At 47.9% G+C, this 23,359-nt stretch overlaps 1 protein-coding gene across 6 annotated transcripts; it reads right to left on the bottom strand.

Annotated features, from left to right (window-relative positions):
- Positions 1 to 1,918: 1,918 nt before the first annotated feature.
- Hyou1 (hypoxia up-regulated 1) lies at positions 1,919 to 15,020 on the bottom strand. 6 transcript variants are annotated; one of them, XM_021171581.3, is made up of 26 exons: positions 14,922 to 15,020; positions 13,910 to 14,007; positions 13,611 to 13,704; positions 13,388 to 13,466; positions 13,119 to 13,273; positions 12,922 to 12,998; positions 12,487 to 12,668; positions 11,944 to 12,059; positions 10,176 to 10,368; positions 9,909 to 10,043; positions 9,735 to 9,817; positions 9,517 to 9,649; positions 9,174 to 9,361; positions 8,780 to 8,918; positions 7,197 to 7,257; positions 6,960 to 7,039; positions 6,419 to 6,604; positions 6,114 to 6,286; positions 5,927 to 6,014; positions 5,688 to 5,810; positions 5,367 to 5,500; positions 5,170 to 5,254; positions 4,820 to 5,060; positions 4,664 to 4,714; positions 3,369 to 3,419; positions 1,919 to 3,269 (listed from the first exon to the last, which is right to left on the bottom strand). In XM_021171581.3, the coding sequence occupies exons 2-26, from the start codon at positions 13,998 to 14,000 to the stop codon at positions 3,208 to 3,210; spliced, it is 3,000 nt and encodes a 999-aa protein (XP_021027240.1). In that variant the 5' UTR covers positions 14,001 to 14,007; positions 14,922 to 15,020; the 3' UTR covers positions 1,919 to 3,207. The 6 variants fall into 6 exon arrangements, with proteins under 6 accessions (XP_021027240.1, XP_021027244.1, XP_021027242.1 ...); XM_021171585.3 differs by having other exon boundaries at positions 6,114 to 6,283; positions 14,841 to 14,935; XM_021171583.3 differs by lacking the exon at positions 14,922 to 15,020 and adding an exon at positions 14,792 to 14,910.
- Positions 15,021 to 23,359: the final 8,339 nt, after the last annotated feature.

Genomic DNA, 23,359 nt, shown 5'->3' with positions numbered 1-23,359 from the left:
CATACATTTTTTTTTTTTTAAATCTGGCATGTTAAGATAAATCTAAAAAACATAAATAAATAAAGTTCTCTTATGTGTTAAACTTCTCTCATGTGTTAAGACAAATCTCACAAAATTAACTCCACCCCCATTGTGTGTGTATCAGCTCTGTAATTACTACTCAGACTAACTGTCTTAGTCAGGGTTTCTATTCCTGCACAAACATCATGACCAAGAAGCAAGTTGGGGAGGAAAGGGTTTATTCGGCTTACACTTCCATACTGCTGTTCATCACCAAAGGAAGTCAGGACTGGAACTCAGACAGGTCAGGGAGCAGGAGCTGATGCAGAGGCCATGGAGGGATGTTCTTTACTGGCTTGCCTCCTCTGGCTTGCTCAGCCTGCTCTCTTATGGAACCCAAGACTACCAGCCCAGAGATGGTCCCACCCACAAGGGGCCTTTCCCCCTTGATCACTAATTGAGAAAATGCTTTACAGTTGGATCTCATGGAGGCATTTCCTCAACTGAAGCTCCTTTCTCTGTGATAACTCCAGCTGTGTCAAGTTGACACAAAAATAGCCAGTACACTAACCAATCTATTATTTATTTGGGGACGTTTCAAACCTACCCCAGGGTTTCAAAAATAACTTGACTTCTCGACAAACATTAGGTAAAGTTTACCTAATTTCCCTCAATAAATATCCATAACATGCCTGTATGAAAGCTAGTTGCTGTATCATTAAACTTCAATTTCAATTTTGGGCTATATTGCTGTAAAAACAAAAATATTCTTTCATTCAACCACATGACCATAATCACACTAAACACACACAAGCCAGTGTACCGTTATAAACCTAAGCATGCTTGTGTCTTTCTACAATATTGGAACTTACCAATTACAAAATGACAAGCCACCTCATTTTCTTGGTTTTTGTTGTTGTTTGTTTGTTTGTTTGTTTTGAGACAGGGTTTCTCTGTGTAGCCCTGGCTGTCCTGGAACTCATTTTGTAGACCAGGCTGGCCTCGAACTCAGAAATCCGCCTGCCTCTGCCTCCCGAGTGCTGGGATTAAAGGCGTGCACCACCACGCCCAGCTAGCCACCTCATTTTCATTAGCTGTCAGTCAACAATAAGTAATTTCCCTTCACAGAGGTGAACTGTCACTCGCAGGTGCCTTTGTTCAGTCTCTCCAGCTGTTTTTATTTTTGGTCTTTCAAGACATCGTTTCAGCCGGGCGTGGTGGCGCACGCCTTTAATCCCAGCACTCGGGAGGCAGAGGCAGGCGGATTTCTGAGTTCGAGGCCAGCCTGGTCTACAAAGTGAGTTCCAGGACAGCCAGGGCTACACAGAGAAACCCTGTCTCGAAAAACCAAAAAAAAAAAATAAATAAAAAATAAAAAAAACTCCAGATCTCTTGCCTCTGCCTGCAGAGTGCTGGATCAAAGGCCTGGTAATGTCTCAGTGCAGATTCAAGATAAGGCAGTAAGAGACACACATGGATCACAAGAACTGTGCACCGAAGTCTGGCAGTAGCTTCTCAGATTCATTTAAAAGCCATTTTCTCGTACGGATTTTGAATTTTCTATCTTATCACATTAAATATGATTGTTACAGCAAACAATTACTTTTTTTCAATGTAACCAAATTCCAAATCTAAAAACTGCATTGGGGACTGGAGTGATGGCTTACAACCATTTGTAATGGAATCTGATGCCCTCTTCTAGTGTCTGAAGCTACAGTGTACTCATATAAATCAAATAAAATGAATCTCTAAAAATAACCTGCATGTGGTATCTCACAATTTCAGCATTGGACAGGTGGAGGCAGGAGGGTCAGGAAACCAAGGCCAACCTCAGGAAACCTGACTCATATACTACCTGTGTGGAAACACACAACAAACAAACAAAAAAGGAAGGGAAGAAGCAAACACACACACAACCTATAGAAAAGAATATTTTATTGAAACAGTTTCTCAATTAACAATGGAACAAAGTACAATTTGATTCAAACCTGTCCAACCAGCCTGAACTGCTAACTAAAGAACTCCAACACACAGGAGGGAACAGTGAAGGACCTTTAGGCCCCTCTGCCAATGTGGCACAAAAAAGAAAAAAAAAAAAAAAGGCGGGGTGGGGGGTGGAAAGTAGGGTGGGGTTGGGGTAGAAAAGACAAAACAACTGACATCAGGTTTACTTTGCCCCTGCACTGGGGTGGCCCTAGCTCTGGCTACAGGTGCAATACTGGAGGACAGGCACTCTAGGCATGGTTATAGCGGGCAAGGGGCTCTCCTTCCTAGCTAAATACACTGTCAAGTTGAATCCTGACCCCTCTTCTTTACCCACAAAGCTTGCCTGAGAGTGAGGTGGTATTTTTACATTCACACCATGGTCTCTCCGTCCCCCAGGGTCTTGGGAAAGGGGCTCACAGTAGATAGCACATTTTTGGTCAGCCCAGGGGGAAGGAGGAAAGAGCATGAAGGGGTTGGTGTCACAGGAACTGGGGCTGACAAGGATGTCGAGTGCCTGCAGTATACTTGCATCCTTGCCAGCCACTCTCCGGACCTGTACTGTCCCGGGTCCAACAACCCATTCGGGGCTACAGGGCTTTCCCTTCTTGCCTGCTCCCGCTTGCTCCAGCCACCAGGGGTCGCATGAACCATGAGAGCATTTACTCTACAGACAGTCCAGATGAAAGACTTTGGGCAAGAAGACCACAGCCCAGTCTACACAGGGAAGGAAAGGACAGAAGAGCCAAGGAGGAAGGACAAGGGAAGAGAAGACACAGAAGAGAAAAGAAGCACTCAGAAACCAAGTGGGACTGAGGCTCTGTAGACACTGGCCCAAACAGGACACTGATTTTGTGGAAGAGGAAAAGATGAAAGGATGCTGTGAAGACTGGCCACTCTCCAGTGACCCACAACATCCTTCCCACTACCAGGTCTCCAACAACTACTGGCAGCCATTCTCTCACCCACAGGCAAAGAATTAAGACATAATAGTGATTTTTCCAAACACAGGGCCAGAGAGTAGGAGACCAGAGGGTGGGGCTGGGGACAGAAGTAGAGCCGGTTTCACCATGGAGCTTCTCTAGGGCTGAGCAGCCACCTCCTGTCCCAGCTGAGAAGGAGCTTGAGCCTCTGAGGAACCGACCCCCGCTGCAACCCTGATGTGTAATAAATAGAGGTGGTAGGAGAAGGGGCTGGAGCCAAGTCGGAAGGCAGGAGCTGGGGTTATAGTTCATCGTTCTTTGAAGGCCGCTTCTGTCCTGCTGTCTGCTCTTCCTGTTCAGGTCCTGTTGGAGGGGGAGGGGAGAATAGCAGTGTAAGGCTCAACAGCCTCTTCTTTCCCTCCAACCCTAACAAGCTGCCAATGCCCCAGGCTCCTCTCTTACCAGCTCCAGGACCTCCTAATTCCAGAGGCTCCGAGTCTGCTGGTTCCGTACCTGCATTTTAGAAGGAAAAGGCCAGTCACTAAACAAGTGAGACCTACAAATCCAGTGGTACACATAGAAGATGTGTGAGCCACATCTGGGGTCTCTCCCTTTTTTCTTTTTTACATTTCTATTTAATGTTTATGCGTGTTGTGCTTACACATACGCCTGTGCATCATTTATGTGCCTTGGGAGGCCAGAAGAGGAATCAGGTCCTCTGGACCTGGAGTTACAGAAGTTGTGAGCCATCAGCTCCAGGCTGAAAACAGAAACTGACTTCACTGAAGAGGAGCCGGAACTCTTAAGCATTGAGTCACCTCTCCAGACCTTTCTCCCACAAAGTTTTACATTTTTCTGGTCTAGGGCTATAGAAAGAAAAGATAAGAAAAGAAAAGAAAAGAAAAGAAAAGAAAAGAAAAGAAAAGAAAAGAGAGAGAGAGAGAGAGAGAGGAAGGAAGGAAGGAAGGAAGGAAGGAAGGAAGGAAGGAAGGAAGGAAGGAAGAATATATAAGCCAGGTGTGGGTGGTAGTGTATGCCTTTACACCAACACTTGAGAGTCAGGTGAATCTATTGAGTTCAAGGCCAGCCTGGTCTACAAAGCAAGTTCCAGGTCAATCAGGGTTATACACAGAGAAGCCCTATCTCAAAAAAACAAAAACAAAACAACAACAAAAAAGTATGTATGTTTTGCCCATGCATGTGGAGGCCAGAGGTTGATGCAGGGTTTCTTCCTCGTTGCTTTCTTTCTTTCTTTTTTTTTTCCCCCCAGACAGGGTTTCTCTGTATAGCCCCAGCTGTCCTGGAACTCACTTTGTAGACAAGGCCTGCCTCTGCCTCCCAAGTGCTGGGATTAAAGGCGTGCGCCACCACACCCGGCTCGTTGCTTTCTTTCTCATATATTCGGGGAAGGTCTCTCACTTGAATCTGGAGTTGGTACTTCATCTAGATAAGCTAACTAACCCACTTGCTTTAGCCACCTTTCTCTTCCACATGCTGGCATAGTAAGTGGGCAGCCTGGCTGCATGGCATTTACAGGGGTGCTGGGGATCTCGACTCTTAGCCTCACACTGTGCAGTTAAGCACTTACCACTGAGCCATCTCCCCAGCCTGCCCTTGCCCTTGCTTTTTTCCAAAGAAAACGCAATGCTTCTAAAAACTAAAGGCCACCACATTCACCGACCTGAAATAGAGCATGCTTGCCAATTTGCCTGCCCCTAGACTAACGAAATGTCTCATTCCCCAGGTCCCCAACTCACCAGTCTCTTCTTTGTCAGGTTCTAAAATGGGTTTCACCTCTTCAGTCTGGCCTAGAGGGAAACCAAAAGTTAGATGCAGTACTAGGAGAGAGAGGTAGGTGGCGCTCTGACTGCTCACAGGACCAATCGTTGCTCCAGCCAAGCATCTCTCCTCACCTGCAGGTGGAATGACCTTCTCCTCTTGGTCACCAGCACTGGCATTGAGGGGAGGTTCTGCCCGGGTGCCATTCTTGTCTTTGGGCCGTGGCCGTGGCTTGGTAAACTTGGCCTTATTGAGTAGATACTGTACCTCCCGGTCCAGGGCCATCATTTTGGCCTCGATGTCTTTTGAAAGCAGCACAGGCTTCTCTGTGGCAGGAAGCTTGGCTTGTTCGGCCAGGGTTGCATTCTTCCAGGCCTGGGGATGAAGCCAGGGAGACTCAGAACTAGCCCTGGATGTGGCAGCTTCACTCTCATCATCCCAGGGTACCAGCTAAAGTGTCCAGTTACAAATGACAAGAGCTTACCCAGGTGTCATTGATGACTTTCTCTAACGTCGTCATCTCCACTTCAGTGAAGACCTGGTCCATCTCCGGGATGAGCCGGGCACCCCTAGGAGCCAAAGAGGAAAAGATCAGCCTAGGGCAGATGAGAAGCTGGCAGAAAGGAGAACCATGGTCTCCGCAGGACTACACAAAGAAGGAAGGGAGCAGAGAACACTCACTTGAGGAAAATGCTGGAATGGTTGAGGAGATTATCCAGAGCTGAAAGCCTCTCTGGCCATTTCCTGCGTTCTTCCACCCGAAAAAACAGCCCCTGGCACAGCTTTCTCAGCTCTGCCAGCTTGTCCTTCAGCATCTGACAGACATGAGGAGGAAGAGGAGGGCTGAAGTGCAGCAGGAGCATTCTGGACCCAGCCCTGCATCTTGCTTCATCCTGACACCCCAGCTCTTCTCACTCTGGCCCTAGAAGCGGAGGTGGGGTAAGGGGCTGGGGACACGGGCAGCACTCCCATCTGCCTGCCACATCTCAGAAGGCTCCTCACCACAGTGGTGGCTCCAAATCCCTCATCCTCCAGCCAGGTAGAAGTGGCGCTGAGTTTCCCCGAGATCTCCTCCCGCTGTTCCTCAGTGGACACTTCCTGGTACTCAGGCTGGTACAGCTTGTCCTGTCAAGGACACCAATCCATGCAGGCAGCAGTCTTTGGGGCAAGGGTCAGAGCCACATGTCCCTAAGTGGAAGCTCTGGGGAGGCAGGGCATGCTTGCTACCCTTGCCTGCTCACCTGGGTCTCAAAGATGAAAGCCTCCAAGCTGTTGGCAGCTTTCTCCCTCTCCTGCTTCTCTAGGTCGCGCAGGGTCAGGTCTTCAAGTCTGTGCGATGAGAAGGTAGGAAGAGGTGAGGCTGGAACTGGGGGCCTTCCAGGATTACCTTTCCACACCCGGCTCATCTTCCACATGGCCAGCACTTACTTCTGCACAGAACGGGCCAGCTCATCCTCTGGCAAGTCAGGCAGGTCCAAGACAGCCAGCTCCACACCTATCTCCTCCACCATTTTCTGCTTCCGGGCAGGTTTCGGCTTTTTGTCCTCCTCAGGAGCTGGAGCAGCACCCTCAGGCCCTGCTTGCCCCTTCTCATTGGGCTTCTGGTAGAAAGAGCAGTGATGTAATAAGGAAAACCATTAGCTGTCTCCTCCTCTAAAGGCATGAAGGAAGCGGCTTGCTTCCCCTCAGTGTCAGGCCGTGGACTCCACCCTCTTCCCCTGCAGGCAGCTCACCTGGGCCTCAGGCTTGTCCCCACTCTCTTTTTCATCAGGTTTCTCTCCCTCACGGGCTGCATCCCCCTTAGGCTCAGAGGGTGGAGGCTGAGAGGTCTCCTCTGCTGGGGCTTCAGCTTCCTCCTTGAGCTCCCCCTGCTCTGCAGGCTCATCCTTGCTCCCCTCAGCAGGGCTCTCCTCTTCCTCCTGGTAGACATTATAGGAACCCCAAAAGTTATATACATTGTTAGCTAAGCCTCTGACCATATCAGCTCCTCTGTTTGGAAAGGGAACAGTGCTCAGCATAAAGCCTGGTCAAGCAGATGACACAGTAGGCACATGGGCTGTTGGGATTCCAGATACAGGAGAACAAAGGGAGGGCAGGTGGTAATGAAAACAAGCAGCCCTGGGTTCTGGGAGTGGCTCAAATCCACTGAAGCAGGAGCAGGGCAGCCTGCCACTGACGAGGGATAAAGTTCAGGCAGCTGGGAGTCCCGCCAGACTCTGCCTCGGTCTACATCCCCCAGCCCCAGCCACTTGCTAGTCTGCCCTCTGCCCTTACCTGCACAGCATCAGTACCATTCTCTTTAGCATCTGATGAGGTGCCACCTCCAAACAGGCTGGATATGGTGTTGCCAAGTTCTAGGAGGAAAGCAGCAGAGAGGTTCATGAGGGAATCAGGCAGCCGCTCCGCCTCCTACCCCACATCAACGCCATCACCTCCCCAAGCAGGCGTGTGTGCTAACTCTTGCCTGCTGGCACACACTTGCATGCACACAGGAGCCCATATTCATCTTACTGGTAAGAGTAGATTCTTCCTCTGGGCTGTCCTCCACCAGGGTCTCAAATACGGACTCCACCTATTTTGAAATGGGTTTAAAAAAAAAAATCACATGACCCATGTTGTACACAAGTGTGCTGCTTATGCATACAGTAGGAATACAAAATGACTTGCACCTGTTAGGATCTACTCTCTCACCCTCCTTTTCTGAGACTCCTAGATGGCCAATCCCCCTTTAAGTGCCAATCCTCTCAGGACAGGCTCCCACTCCTGTCCATAGAGTCCTCCAGGTCTCTACTTGGCAATACAATAAACCATTTTTCCCGTGTGCCAGAAAATTCTAAGTGAAAAACTTTTATTTATTTATTTATTTATTTATTTTTTTGAGACAGTTCTCTCAATATCACAGAGCCCTGGCTGTCCTAGAGTCATTTTGTAGACCAGGCTGGCCTCAAACTCAGAGAGTGGCCTCTGTCTCCTAAGTGCTGCACCACCACACCTGGCTCAAAATTACTCTTTTGGGGGCTGAAGAGATGGCTCTGTAGCAAAGAACATGGACTGGTTTTCAGTAGAACCCAGGTATGATGCTCAACATTGACATGGTGGCTCACAACCATCTCTCACTGCAGCACCAGGGGATCTGACTCCCTCTTCTGGCCTCCTGAGGCATGAGACATACATATGATGCAGACATGTGCAGGCAAACCATTTACACACATTTTATTTTAAACTGAATTAAAGAAAGGGGATTCTCTGGACTGGCAAGATGGCTCAGCAGGTAAAGGTACTTCCTCTCACCAAAGGGAGATGGAAACCCACTAGTTTTCCTGTTCATCTGGCTCTGCATCTGCTGTGGCATGCTTGCATCCCATCCCCAGTATATACACACATACTCTTAAAAACCTTAACGGGCTGTAGATATGGCACAGCAATGGGTCCAACTCCCAGCATCCACATCCATTTATTAACTCCAGTTCTAGGGGATCCTATATCCTCGTTTAGCCCTCATGGGCACCAGGCACAATAAATGGTGCAGACATAGACCTACACATGGTTTGATTTTTGGTTTTTTTTTTTGGTTTTTCGAGACAGGGTTTCTCTGTATAGCCCTGGCTGTCCTGGAACTCACTTTGTAGACCAGGCTGGCCTCGAACTCAGAAATCCACCTGCCTCTGCCTCCCGAGTGCTGGGATTAAAGGCGTGCGCCACCACGCCCGGCTGATTTTTGTTTTTTTGTTTTTAAAAGATTTACTTATTTATTATATGTAAGCACACTGCAGCTGTCTTCAGACATACCACAAGAGAGGATCGGCTCTCATTATGGATGGTTGTGAGCCATCATGTGGTTGCTGGGATTTGAACTCATGACCTTCAGAAGAGCAGTCGGTGCTCAACCACTGAGCCATCTTTCCAGCCCCTTGTTTTTAAATGTGTATTTCCCTCTAAGCAAGTTACAGTGACTATAGTATGTGCTAGTCACAAAGAAGCCAAGATTTATCCTATCTGCTTCCGAAATGTTTTATGGCATCCTGTGAACCCATCAGAGAGGCTGGTGGTCCAGGGTTCACCCCTACCCAGATAGGGCTCCCTTTCACTCTTACCCTGTCTAAACTGAGCACGCCACTCTCATCCAGGTTAAAGTGGGCCTTGATGCCTTTGGACTCATAGTCGGGATATTTCTTGAAGCTCTCTCCCACGCCTTTTAGTTTTACTGTGGTCAGATTCTGGGAGCCAAATACCCTGGTTGAGAGGAAAAGAAAAGAGTTTGAGGAGATCCATCTGGCCCATCACTAACTTTAGACCACATGGCCTGCAGGCATGAGATGTCAGGGTCCCTACCCAGAACTCAGAAAGATGGACCCTCTGAGACAGGCTGTTCATAACAACCCTAACCCACCTCAGCCCTCAAGGCCCGCATTCCCCTCCCCATCCTTAGATCATCTGGCAGGCACACCTCCCACTCCCTGGAGGTACCATCCTGCCCCCGCCCCTCACCGAAGATCCTCAGGCCCCAGGAAGCCCAGGTCACCGTAGTTGATGTGGAAGTTGAAATCATGGCTGTAGCGGTTAAAGGTTATGACTTTGCGCTGAGGGTAGGGCCCCATTCGAGAGAAGAGCACACGCTTATTGTGTTTCAGGCTTCGGAGCCCAGGCTCCTCCTCCACCTCCCTTGTGAACTCCACCTACATAATAGGCAAGGAGAAGGTGCACTGGAGACCCAGGGAAGTTCTGTTAGTAGATAGGAGGGAATAGGATCTCTCAGACGAAAGAGAAAGGGACAGGCTGAGGTGAACAGAGATCCCAGTGGAGAAGTGGAGTGTCACCAGGTCAAGCTTACCAGGATGGGGTAAATGACAGCATCCCGCACAACAAATGGCTTCACTTTGAAGGCCTTGCTGAGAGCCGCTGCCTGGTACACAGCCCCCATGGCAGCGGCTTCATCCGCATTGATGTTCTTTCCCAGTTCCTCCCTAGGAGACACAGCTTTAGCGTTATCAACCCGGGAGTGTAGTGGCCAGCCTCCAGCTCCATGCCCGGCTCCGACACCATACTCACTTGCCCACGGCCTTTAGCAGCACTTCTTGAACTTTGGGAACACGAGTGGCCCCGCCCACCAGGATCACCTGCTCAATTTGATCCTGCGGAAGGGGAAGGTGAGGTGCAGGAGTTAACGACCTTCCCCTCTGACACTCTGTGGGTGTGCTCTGCTCTGTCCCCCTCATCCCTCACCAAGCTCATCTCGGCACTCTGCAAGGCCTGCTGCACAGGCCCAGGCACACGGTCAAACAAATCTGCACACAGCTCCTCGAATTCCACCCGAGTTACTTTCGCCTTGAAGTCCACATCATCCATCAAGCCCTCAATCTGTGGGAAGAGGAGGAAGAGGCTCTGGTCAGGTCTGCTCTCTGGGCAAAAGATGGACTTCAAGAGAACAGGACAGGACATTGGGAGGACAGGAGCCACAAGCCTGCTCTCTACAAGGTCCCATGTGGTTACCTGTGCCATGTGATCAGCGTTGGCACTCAGGACGGTTTTAAGCCGGTTGGCTTCCCGAAGCAGTTTGGCCATGGCCCGGGGGTTTTCCCGAACATCCTTGGCTTTCTGGCCCTTGCGCTGCTCATTGAAGAGCTTAGCCAGGTGTTCTCGCAGCCGAAGCTCCATCTCCAGGCCACCCAGGGTGCGGTCAAATCTGTTCAAGAAAAGGAACAAGTACAGAGTAAGGACCCTCCGGCACACGAGACACCGGTGCTCTGCCCGCAACCCTACAGCACACACAGCAATTCAGGAGCAGCTAGCTCATCTGCCCAGTCACTCAGCATATTACTAAGTATTAAGTACTTGAATGTAAGTGACAAAAGGAGCAGGAGAGGAGACAGCTCTATTAGAATTTATAATCTAATAGAAGAATAATGTCCTAAACGTAAAGTCATACACGCCATAAGAAAAACACGCACCCAGCATCTGTAAGTTTGAGGCTAGTCTGCTCTACATACAGACGCCCGGGGCCAGCCAGGTTACACAGTGAGACCCTCTCTCAAAACAACCAGAAAAGGCTAGCGGAACGCATGTAGGAAGTCCAAACTACTCAAAGAGTAGTCAGCGGAGAAAGCGAAGCACCTTCTAGACAGAAGCAACAGTTTTCCTAAAGACCTCAAGGGAGAAAGTAGGAGAGTACAGTCAAAGCTCCGATGGATGAGAAAGAGATACTTTAGGAATAAGAGCCAGCCATGTTCGCTTCATCTCCATGCAGCTCATGTTTTACATCCAGCACTTGGGGGCAGTGGCAGGTGAATCTCTGAGTTCTAGGCCAGCCTGCTCTATGACAGCCAGGACTACATCGAGAGAGCTCCAAAAAATAAAAACAAAGCAGTCAAAGAGCTCAGACACAGCTGCAGCAGGCAGGGCTCAAACAGGTATAAGGAGAGCAGTGGAGAATGGAGTACTGTTATATTGGCATTTCTCTCTTTACTGGGGAGTCTGGGGCCCATGGATACCAGGCAAGATCCCAGTACAGAGCTACTTTCTGTACACCAGTCAGTATCTTACGAGAACCTCCTAGCTGAACAGCGAGGAGCTGAAAAGGTTTATTTTTTTTTCCATACAGGGTCTCACATATTCTACTGCACTAGTAGTAATACTAGTACATATTCTGTGCACTAGTAGCTACAGATGGAGTTTGCATTTCTACCCCAGCGCTAGGATTATATCCCAATACCTTGTTTAGGAAGGGCTTTGTTGTTTTTTAAATTCTGTAGGTGACAAGACAGAGGTAGGACTGCCAGAAGTCTCTGACCAACCTGAACATCGCAGTAAGTTCCAGGGTTATACAGTTTAGTAGCTGAATGTTTGTATGGCGTGTGTGAGACTCTAGATTCGGCCTCAGTAAAAACAAAGAACTGGTAGGGTGATGTTGGTGCAGCATGTGCTTTTAATCCTAGCACTCAGGAGGCAGAGAGGCAACTGGCTCTGTGAGCTCAAGGCCAGCCTGGTCTACAGAGTGAGTTTCAGAAAAGCCAGGGCTACACAGAGAAACCCTGTCTCGAGACATCAAAACAAAAACAAAACAGAAACCAAAGAGGGGAAGAAAGACAGACAATGTCACTGCTGTAACGTGTCAGCAGCAAACTGCCTCTCCTGCTTTCATGTCTTCTTTGGGAGCAGCCCTTCCAGAAACCCATGCTGTATCCAGGAAGTGTTCCCTCAAGAATCAGAAAAGGCACCCGAAATGCAGGAGACACCTCTCACTGAGGTCTCAGGAACCTACCCCACGCCCCGGATCTGCAGCTGTGGCTGCATCCCAGCCTCCTTCGTCTTCACTGTCTGGTAGGTCACGATGGTGCACACAGTGCTGCCCGAGCCCATATCATAGAACATGATGTTCTGTGGAGACACCAAGGATACTGTCAGAGGAACCTAATGTGGGAGCCAGGCAAGGTGTGATGCACATCTGTCATTCCGTGCTCGGGAGGCAGGGGCATGTGGACCTCTGAGTTCCAGGCCAGCCTGGCTTACACAGTGAGTTATAGGACAGCAAGGTCACACAGAGAAAACCTGTCTCACCCCTCCCTCCCACGCTACACAAAAATATCAAAACAAAGAGATAGTTTATCAAATGCAGGATACCTGTCTACTTGTCTGCCTGGAAATAAAAAGCTGTCACCCTTCAAAAAACTAACCAACTCCAATGGGTACTGAAAGGCAGCTATTTGTCACAATTTGTTAAGGGATAGCCATGCAAAAAAGATGCAAAAATGGGTCAAGGATCCTCCACCCTGAGACTTCATGTTGTGTGCATTTAGTGGCTCACCTGTGCAGTGGAATTGATATCTTTCCGGCGGAAGACACCGTAGCTGAGGGCTGTGGCCGTGTTGTCATTGATGAGCTGCAGCACCTTGAGGCCAGCCATCCGAGCAGCCTGCAGCACAGCTCGGCGCTCAGCCTGGTTGAAAAAGGCTGGCACGGTGATCACTGCATCCTTAATGGGTTGTTCTACAGAGGACAAAAGAGCAAGATCCCAGCAACCCCAAACATCAGACCAAGATTTCCAACCCAGTACCACTGACTCTTGCTGGGCTTCCCTATCCTCTATATACTAGATGCCAGGAGCCCATCCCAAGCTTGTGACAATCAAACATGTCTTCAGGTATGGTCAAATTTTCAGTAAGAAATCAAAGAGGCTCTGCTTGCTATTCACTGTACATTTGGGAAGTCCCACTGCCACCAGCACCACCTTGATGCTCACCTGCAAAATCTTCAGCCAAGGAACGGGAGTAGTTCAGAACCATGCCCAGTACCTCCTCGGGAGAGAACTGTAGCTGCCTGAAGGGAGGAGGAGGAAGAGGTGGTGGTGGTGGTGAGGCCCAGGAAGGCAAACACCAAGCCCAATAACCACGGACACATGCGCCAACAAGGGGCTTCCTTCCCACTCTGGACACTCACGGACTGATCTGGAAGCGCACAGTCTGCCTCTGTGGGTCAACGATTAGCTCATGTTCCGGGAAACGGGACCGGTAAAGGGCCACATGAGGGTTATCCGTCTGTTTTCCAAGGAGGTGCTGGAAATAACGGAGCGTAGCCTTTGGATTCTTGATGGCCTGAAAGGAGGAGACCCAGCTGGTTCTTAGGCCCAAACCTACCTTAGCTTGCCTCTACTTCATCCAGCTAGATAAAAGGCTGGGGGAACGAATCTGGCTAGGGCTGTTACTCACCATGCCGGCTGCACTATCACCTAAAAACCTTTCATTTTCTTTCAAGGTCACAGTCACTGGAGTTTTCCTCCGAGATTCCCTAAGAAAAAGCAGCATTAGCCCAGCTGCCTACAGCAGACTATGAAGCCAGACGCCTCCAGATCTCATACGGGGGCTCAGCCATCACAGTCTGAAGTGGGCACTATAAATTATATACACACCCCTGACCCGGATCTACTCTTACTTGTTCAATACAATCTCCATGGGCACTCCAGGCTTGACAATGGCCACCTTCATGGATTCACTGCCCAGGTCTACAGACATTACAGCCAATGTGTCTGAAGGGAAGACAGAATGTAGGTTTCTCTGTCAGTTCTCTGCTTCCCACACCCTCCTGCCTTCCTAAGGTAAATCAATGGAAGCAGCCTGCTTTCCATGGCAAAGACAAAGAAAAAGGCTAGATCCAGCAACCCCTAACTCGAGTAGGCACCTTGTGCCCTCTTATCCTTTCATTCTTCTTTGACACCTTTGCCAGGTACATACCGCTCAGTGCCAACAGGTCTGCCAAGAGGACAACCACCAAGGCCCAACAGAGTAGCCTCCTTGGCCTCTGCCTTCTTACTGTGGCTGCCATTGTGACCCTAATGGGAAAGGAAAAACACTTGTAACTGGATGCTGAATGAAGAAGGAAACAGAACCACATCCCAGAACAGACAAGCTCAAAGATTCTTATCTGTTGCACTTTGGCAAAAAAGCACAGCAGCTCGACCTCTTCTCTTCCTTCCTGAGGAGTTTCAATCATTTTAAACATCCTCCCAAGTGTCTCACATTCGGGCCGAAGCAAAAGGGCCCTCCACCTACTTAGACAAATAAGAGTTGACCTTTTTTCGGTCTATGTACAGGCAAGCAATCTGCACACCACAGCACTGTACTTGTCAGACACCTGGAGCTTGGCCAGGACCCTCGAAATCGGCTCAAATACCTCACACCTGGGGTTCCCGGGTGGCGGGGAAAGCCAGGTTGAGCCTGGGCAGGAACTGGAAGGTGATGACGTTGGGGATGGCTGGCATAGAAGGGTTTGTCCCCTTCTCTGAATTCCCTGAGCATTGTCCAGCCTACCCTCCTTGCCCATCCCACTCCTGGGCCCCGCTGCCTACGCAGACGTTGTGCAGGTTAAGGTTACCAGCCGGGTGGATGTTCACCTAAACCTCACCTGACGAAGGTGGAAGATCCCACTCCCAGAAATGGATTCAGGCCCACCCTGAGCGCGAGGGGGCAGCTCTGCGCCTGAACTTCAGGACCGAAGGGACCGGTGTCCGTGCGGCCCTCGCTCCGGCTACCGGCCCGCCCCCGAAGCTAGCACGCTGCCTCCCCTAGGAGCCGCGGCCCGACCGCTGCTCCATCCACACCCCCGCTCCCACTGGCCTTCAGCTCCTGTGTCCCTCGCTCCGGGATCAAGGCGGCGAGGACGTACCCACACGGCCAGCAGCACGACCCCAACCCCGGGCCCTTCACAACTCCCCTTCGTTTGCAAACTGTTACAGTGGCCACCAACCTCTCAGCGGCGTCTCGCGCACCAGCCGGCCCCGGACGCGGCGCACGCTCATTGGCGCCCCTGCCGCTCGGCCCTGCGCCGCGCACTTAGCACCGCCCACGAGACCCGGCGCGAGCCTCCATTGGTCCACGTAGAAGACCCGCCCCTCTGCGGCCCCGCCCCTCGAGGACGCAGCTGGGCCTGAGTACCGGTTGGGACGAAACTGCCGGAGCTGGCTGCGGATTGGCCCACGTCACGGTTCGCGACCGGGTTGCTCCTCGCGGGACTTCTGCCAGCATTGGTGCCCGACGCTTCGGTGCGGAACCCTAGCGGAACCCCGCGTGGGAGCAGGTGCTCTCGTGGATTGCGAAGTCCTCGGCCTTCTTCCGGTTACCTGGGGCATCCGCGCGACGAAATCCTACTGAGCTGCTTTCGCTGCGGCGACGCGGAAGAGGCGTATGCGTGTGCCATGGGCTTGGGCAAGATATCAAGGGACCGCTCCAACCTTATGGGTTCATTGAAAAACCTAAGCCACAAGAATGATGTTCGCTGATGGGCCGGAGATAAACCATGTTTGTGACAGAACTTGGCTTTAACTCCGAACCCCAATAGTACGAGAGACGATATTGCAAACTAAAAAATAAGACTTTAATTGGCTTGATCTTTGGTACCGTCCTTGTTTCTTCTTAGGAATGGTTCAGGGCTGGGAAAATAGCTCAGAGCTACAGCTCTTGTCTGACGTAGTTGAGGCTCTGGATTCCATCAACAACACCGTTCAAAAATTAAGAAAAGAAATGAGTATTCGGGCTGGGGAGATGGCTCAGTGGGTAAGAGCACTGACTGCTCTTCAAAGGTTTGGAGTTCAATTCCCAGCAATCACATGGTGGGTGGCTCACAACCACCCATAATGAGATAGGATGCCCTCCTTCTTCTAGTGTGTCTAAAGACAGTGTACTTACATATAATAATAAACAAATCTTTTTTTAAAAAATGAGTATTCATGTGATGTAAAGATTAGGGACGGACTGGTGGGTGGTGGCCTTAATCTTAGCACTTGGGAGGCAGAGGCATGCAGATCTCTACCTGCTCCAGGCCATCCTGGTCTACAGAACAAGTTCCACAACAAACAACCAAGGCTACCCAGAGAAACTCTGTCTCAAAAACGAAACCAACCAAACACACACACACTGCTACCCAGAGAAAAGATTTATAAGTAAAAGTAAATCCCCTGACACAACCTCCCACTCTTATCTGTAGCATGATATGTAACTTCCTGCTCATTATGATACACATATCTTTTTCTAGAAAAGTAACATTTGGGCTGGAGCGATGGCTCAGCAGTTAAGAGCACTGACTGCTCTTCAGAAGGTCCCGAGTTCAAATCCCAGCAACCACATGGTGGCTCACAACCATCCGCAGTGAGATCTGGTGCCCTCTGTGTATAGCCACAGTGTACTTACATACAATAATAAAGACATTAAAAAAAAAAAAAAAGAAAAGTAACATTTTTCGAACAATAACAACAAAAAAGGCAATTATTTGCTATTTTTCAACTAAGAGTTTTCTGTGTCAGTGGGATTTCCCTCCTTGTTACTACTGTACAACATTGTGTACATCAGTGCATAATGTGGGCTTTATCTGCCAGTGTTGGACGTGTAAGTTGTCGGTTCTGTTGAGTTTTGCTTCTTCATTTTGTGTGTGCTGTACACACATATGGTGTTTGTATGTGTGTGTGTGTGTGTCTGTGTGCTGAGTCCAGAAAAGAACATTAAATGTCCTGCTCTATCAATTTCTGCCTTATTTTTTTTTTAGACAGGGTCTCTCATGGAACATGGAGCTAGGCTGGTGCCCACCGAGCCCCAGTGAGTTTCCCTACTCCAACCTCAACAGTGCTGTGATTACAAGTGCATAGGGCCTTTTAAAATGCGAATATTTTCCTCTGAACTCAGGTACTCAGGCTTGTGCAGGACACCCAACCTCTCTCTAGTGCACTCCCCTTTTCTCTCCCTCTCTCCCTCTCACTTCCCCTCCTCCTTTCCCCCCTCTCCTGTTCCATTTTTTAAAATATTTTTTTATTCATTCATTCATTTATATGAGTACATTGTAGCTGCCTTCAGACACACCAGAAGAGGTCATCAGATGGTTGTGAGCCACCAGTGGTTGCTGGGAATTGAACTCTGGACCTTTGGAAGAGCAGTCAGTGCTCTTAACCACTGAGCCATCTCTTTAGCCCCTCCTGTTCCTTTATGTCTTTAGTTGTTGTATTGTTTTTCTTTGGTGTTTCTCTGTGTAGCTCTGGCTGGAATTTTCTCTGTAGACCAGGCTGGCCTTAAATTCAAAGATCTGCCTGCCTCTGCCTCTGGAATGCTGGGACTAAAGATGCATGTTACCATGTCCAGCTGTGTTTTGTTTTTTTAAACAAAAGCCTCACCACATAGTGGTAGTAGATACTGGAAAAGTCCTTGCTACAAGACTAGTTTAGCTATGGACCATGATTTTGAGGCAATCTTCTTGCCTAAAATTCTTCCTCCTGGGTGCTGGGATAATAAGTATGTGCTACAATGTACAGTGAGCAATTTTTTTTTTTATTTTTTAATTGCAGGGGAAAAATTGTTTTTCTCAACAATAACTCCACTTTTGTCCAAAGAGGCACTAGATTGAACATTCCATCTATTTTGAAAACTATGCATTTAATACTTTAAAAAAAGATTTATTTATTTATGAGTACACTGTAGCTATCTTCAGACACATCAGAAAGAGGGCATCAGATCTTATTACAGATGGTTGTGAGCCACCACGTGGTTGCTGGGAATTGAACTCAGGACCTCTGGAAGAGTAGTCAGTGCTCTTAACCTGTGAGCCATCTCTCCAGCCCCTACATTTAACACTTACGGGGTCTCTGGGATGGGCAAGGAGTGTTCTAAGAGCTAGGACTCCAGAAACAGTTATGACTTCATCTTTGCCTTCGGAGAAGTTGCAATCAAATCTGTCCAATGGTTTCCTATATTTATTTAAACCTATCAGATGACTGCTGATCTGGAAGTCCCGTTTCCTGTTGCTATGAGAACTCCTACCCGGAGAATACCCTTTGACAGAGCAAGGCCCTTGCCATTCCAGGCCTCAGCCTGGGTGTCAGCCCCTTTGGGAAGTGTGGCAGGTGCAAGCGCTCTAGGGAGCCACCTGTTTTTTTCTTTAACCAGAAAAAAAGAATAAGGACAAGTTGTGTGTGGAACAATGGAAATTTTTTCATGTCAAACGCCTGCTTTGGATTGACCTTGGCTGATAAACTCACTGTTCTGATCCAGAACAATCTATCAACATAGCCCTTCTCTGGCACCGAGCAGAAATCAGAGGAAAGAACATCAACATCGCTGCCATACAAGGATAGTGGCTAACTATCTGACAAGATTAAACTGACACACATTGAATATACCAGCACAGGCTTGTACTCCCAGTGGTGGTGGGCAGAATGCGATAGAAGGATCTAGAGTTCCAGACAAGTCTAGGCTGCTTACCCATCCAGAAAGAAACCCAGCCAAAAGATACATGCTGTGTTTTTCACTTACAAAAAATTTAACAGGAGGTGAACAGTTGTGGAAGTGAAGGCTGTGTTTACCCTTGAGGAAAGGTAGCATTCCAAAGAAGTCAGGACACGCAGGCTTCTAGAGTGCTGGCAAATTCACTGCTGATTGCAAACGATATGTTCTGTTTGTACAATACCAGTAGACTGTAGCATTGAACTTCTGTATATATGTTATAAGCTAATAAAAAAAAAAAAAAGTAGGGGCTGGTGAGATGGCTCAGTGGTTAAGAGTGCCGACTGCTCTTCCGAAGGTCCAGAGTTCAAATCCCAGCAACCACATGGTGGCTCACAACCATCTGTAATGAAATCTGATGCCCTCTTCTGGAGTATCTGAGGACAGCTACAGTGTACTTACATATAATAAATAATAATAAATAAATAAATTCCTTTAAAAAAAAAGTAGCCAGGCAGTGGTGGCATATACCTTTAATCTCAGCACTCAGGAAGCAGAGACAGGCAGATATTTTGTGAGTTTGAGGGCAGTCTGATCTACAGAGGAGTTCCAAGTCAGCCAGGGGTACACAGAGAAACCCTGTCTCAAAAAGAAAAACACCCCCCACATCTGAAAACCAAAAAAAGATCCAGATATAAAGAATTTTCTCAATTAGTGATTGATGGAGGAGGGCCTAGCCTATCATGGTGGGATCATCTCTTGGCTGGTGGTCCTCGGTTCTATAAGAAAGCAGACTGAAGAGAGATGGCTCAGTGGTTAAGAGCACTGACTGGGGCTGGTGAGATGGCTCAGTGGTTAAGAGCACCCGCCTGCTCTTCCGAAGGTCAGGAGTTCAAATCCCAGCAACCACATGGTGGCTCACAACCATCCGTAACGAGATCTGACTCCCTCTTCTGGAGTGTCTGAAAACAGCTACAGTGTACTTACATATAATAAATAAATAAATCTTTTAAAAAAAAGAGCACTGACTGTTCCTCCAAAGGTCTTGAGTTCAAATCCCAGCAAACCCATCATGGGTCACAATCATCCATAGTGAACCACTATGTGGTTGCTGGGAATTGAACTCAGGACCTTCGGAATAGCAGTCAGTGCTCTTAACCTCTGAGCCATCTCTCCAGCCCCCCTTTCTTCTCTTTCTTACATATTTGTGGGTTTTTTTGTTTTGTTTTTGTTTGTTTGGTTGGTTGGTTTTGGTTTTGGTTTTGGTTTTTTGAGACAGGGTTTCTCTGTGCAGTCCTGGCTATCCTAGAATTCACTTTGTAGAGCAGGCTGGTCTCGAACTCAGAAATCCGCCTGCCTCTGCCTCCCAACTGCTGGGATTACAGGCATGTACCACCACTGCCTGGCTACATATTTGTTTTTTCATTTGTATTTAAATTTTTTATTTATATTTATTTTATATATGTCTAGGAAGTTTTGCTGGTATATATCTATGTTCAATGAATGTGCAGTTCTTTAGGAGGCCAGAAGATGGTGCCATTATCATCTAGTAGACTCTAGAACCAGAGTTATAGAGTTCATTGCCACATGGGTGGTGGGAATCAAATCTGGAGCCTTTGGAAGAACAACAAGTGCTCTGAACTGCTGAGCCATCTCTCCAGCCCCCACCCCCTTTTAAATTGAGACAAGGTCTTGTCATTTAGTGTAAACTGGCCTCAAACTTGCTATGTAGCCAACATTGGCCTCAAAGTAACTGTGATCCTCCTGTCTCATCCTACCAAATAGGTATTGGCATGCTGTGTTTCAGCATTTGGTTCTGAATTGTGAGCTCATTAACTTCCTTCCCCAACCCCCAGCCACAGCAATGAAACTAGGGCCTCTTCCATACAAGGAAAGAGTTCCACCACAGATACATCCTTAGCCTTTTAAAACTACTTTCAGGGGGTTGGAGAGTTGGCTCAGTGGTTAAGAGCACTGGCTGCTCTTCCAGAGGACCCTGGTTCAAGTCCCAGCACCCACATGGCAGCTCACAACTGTCTATACCTTCAGTTCTAATGACTCTGGCACCCTCACTTAGACATACATGCAGGGAAAACACCAATGCACACAAAAATAAAAACAAACTATTTAATAATATTTTTTGGTTTCTTTATTTTGTGTATATGAATGTTTTTCTTGCATATATGTTTGTGTAGCACAGGTGTTCCTGGGGACCTTGGATGTCAGAAGAAAGTAGTTTTAAAAGGCTAAGAGGACCTGGGTCCCTGGGTCTGGGTCGCTGCATTCCACATACTGGCTCACAACTGTCTGTAACTGCAGTTCCAGGAGCTCCAGCGCCCTCTTCTGGCCTTTGTGGCACTGCATTAACACAGTGCATCTATGTCCAGGCCAAACATCATACACATAAAAGAATAAAATAGAAAATGTTTAAGTTATATTGATTCTTGAGTTCTTTCAAGACTGGAATCCTCAGTAGACAAAACTGTTACTGAATCTGTGCACATAGTTCTTTCCTGGTTATGCTCCTTGCCTGACTGACTTTACTAGAGTCAGACAGGTAGAACTAAGAGACAATCCTGGTTTGTGTTCTGACAAGTGTACCTTTGGCCTCGTGCCCCAGAAAAATATATAATTAAAGATCAGGCAAATGAAGAGCTCTTGTTTTATTTTCAAATAACTTTGATGTTTTCTGGCCAGAGGATCACCTTTCCCCTAGGATAATTGTACCTCTTTTTGCACCTGGGTGCTACAAGGACTCCATGAGAAGCAAAACCACTGTTAGGTATCATTTTCTACATGAAATTGGGGGTTGATTCCTGCCTCTTTTTTGTTTTGAGACAGTCTCTTAGACTAGCCTTGAACTCATGGTAACTTTCCCCACCCCAGCCTTTCAAATTACAGGCATGAGGCACCGTCCCTGGCTACTGTCTGCTGTGAGGCACCGTCCCTGGCTACTGTCTGCTGTGAGGCACCGTCCCTGGCTATTGCCTGCTGTTAATGCCTGTTCTCTAGGGCGGTGGTCAAGGACCACAGTTTGCTCATTACCCTTTTGGGCATTTAGTACAGTTCCAGGAGTGGGTAGAACAGAAAATGTATTTGTGGAGAAGTGAAAAGCAAACTAGTAGGTGGAGAGAGGTGCTGTGGGCGGCTCTGGCAGGCCAGTTTGTGCCTTAGTGTCATGCATCAATAAGACCCTATAGGTACAGGCAGGGCCGGATGCAGACATCAGAGGAAGAAAGACCACCATGTGGCAGGAGGAGGAGCACGAGGTGGCATGCTTGCATGTGCTATTCTCTCTTATTTTGTTTGAAGACAAGATCTCATTATGTATCCCTGACTTGCCTGGCATCACAGTACTTGTTGAGAGCATGTTTGGAGGTTCTAGCAGGGGAGGTCAGCTACTCCTATGTTTGAACTGAGAAATGGTTCTCCTCTGTCCTGGAAGGACAGTGTCTTCGACAGAACATGCTACAGGAGGGCCACAGTCACACACAGAGTGGTGAGAGAAGGGACATCTGCCTAGATAACAAAATTCACTAAATCAGTCCCAGTGAACAAGATGTCACCTTGATATCATTGTCACTTTCTTCACAATGCTTCTTTTGACACAAACTTCATGGTTCCCCCTGACACACAAACAGGACACAGGACACAGAGCTGTTTCTACACAGAGCCGGTGGGACAGCTATGGAAGACCTTGATTTATTAAAATCACTCTGCTCTCAAAGCTGTCACTCCCTGGTCTTTGCTTGCCTCTTCCTCTATAGGAAGGATAAAAAGGTTAGCAGGGTCTTAGGAGTTGCATTTTGCACCTCTGCAAACATAGATTGAGTGTATGAGAAGTTATACACTCTGAAGCAGAACAGAATATAATACACAAGGTTGATTCAAAATGTGTCGGGGGCAAGCCCAAACTTTTATTATTTTTTCCAGCAGTTGAAAAACCAGTTTCATATACTTTCTTTCTTCCATTTATGACCTAAAATATCTCTGACAGGTTTAAAAACAAACAAACAAACTTAAGCACAGCAAGCTAGAATTCACAAAATGTGTGAAATCTTCATCAGTGACTGAGCATTTTATTGATTTGTCTGTCCCCCATTGTCACCACAAACAAACAAAAACCTCAAGACTTTCTTGGTTAGAGTAAACTTTCTGACTGGTATACAGTGGTGTATTTTCTATAGGTATCTGCACAGAAAGTACATACTGTCCATCTAGCTGCTTCTTTTTTGTTTTTGGTTTTTTTTTTGTTTGTTTGTTTGTTTGTTTTTGTTTTTTTCGAGACAGTGTTTCTCTGTGTAGCTCTGGCTGTCCTGGAACTCACTCTGTCCTCGAACTCAGAAATTCGCCTGCCTCTGCCTCCCAAGTGCTGGGATTAAAGGCGTGTGCCACCACTGCCCGGCCATCTAGTTGCTTCTTGATAGCATAATTTTACTTTGAGTTTTGTTTAGTATTATATTTAAGTACACTGTAGCTGTCTTCAGACACACCAGAAGAGGGCATCAGATCCCATTACAGATGGTTGTGAGCCACCGTGTGGTTGCTGGGATTTGAACTCAGGACCTTCAGAAGAGCAGTCAGTGCTCTTAACCTCTGAGCTATCTCTCCAGCCCTATAAAGTTTTATACATCTAAAAAGCTTTGAATTTGATCGGGCAGTCTATTAACCACTTCTAAAAAGTAGTTAATTACAGCTTTATTTTGCACCATTAAAAAGCTGATGAATTAGATAACTTCCCAAAACATTCTCTGCATCGAGCAGAGTATTGAGTTTTGAGACACCGTCTCTCTGTGGAGGGCATGCGGACCTCGGATAGCGCCACCAATCTCCTGAAGGAAGTTGTCAGTCCTAACAAGATCAAAAGAGCATTGAGGAGCTACGGAGCACGCCCCACCCCGCAGTGTCGAGCAGCAAGCCTTTTGCGCGCATGCTCCTCACTGTCACATGACTCGCCTTGCGGTTCACGTGATTTCGCTTCCG

This window comes from Mus caroli, unplaced genomic scaffold, assembly GCF_978045245.1.
Source record: "Mus caroli unplaced genomic scaffold, Mus_caroli_1 scaffold_11, whole genome shotgun sequence".
Taxonomy (NCBI): domain Eukaryota; kingdom Metazoa; phylum Chordata; class Mammalia; order Rodentia; family Muridae; genus Mus; species Mus caroli.
The sequence above is the reverse complement of the archived record's forward strand: the minus strand, read 5'-3'. Positions and strand labels throughout refer to the sequence as shown.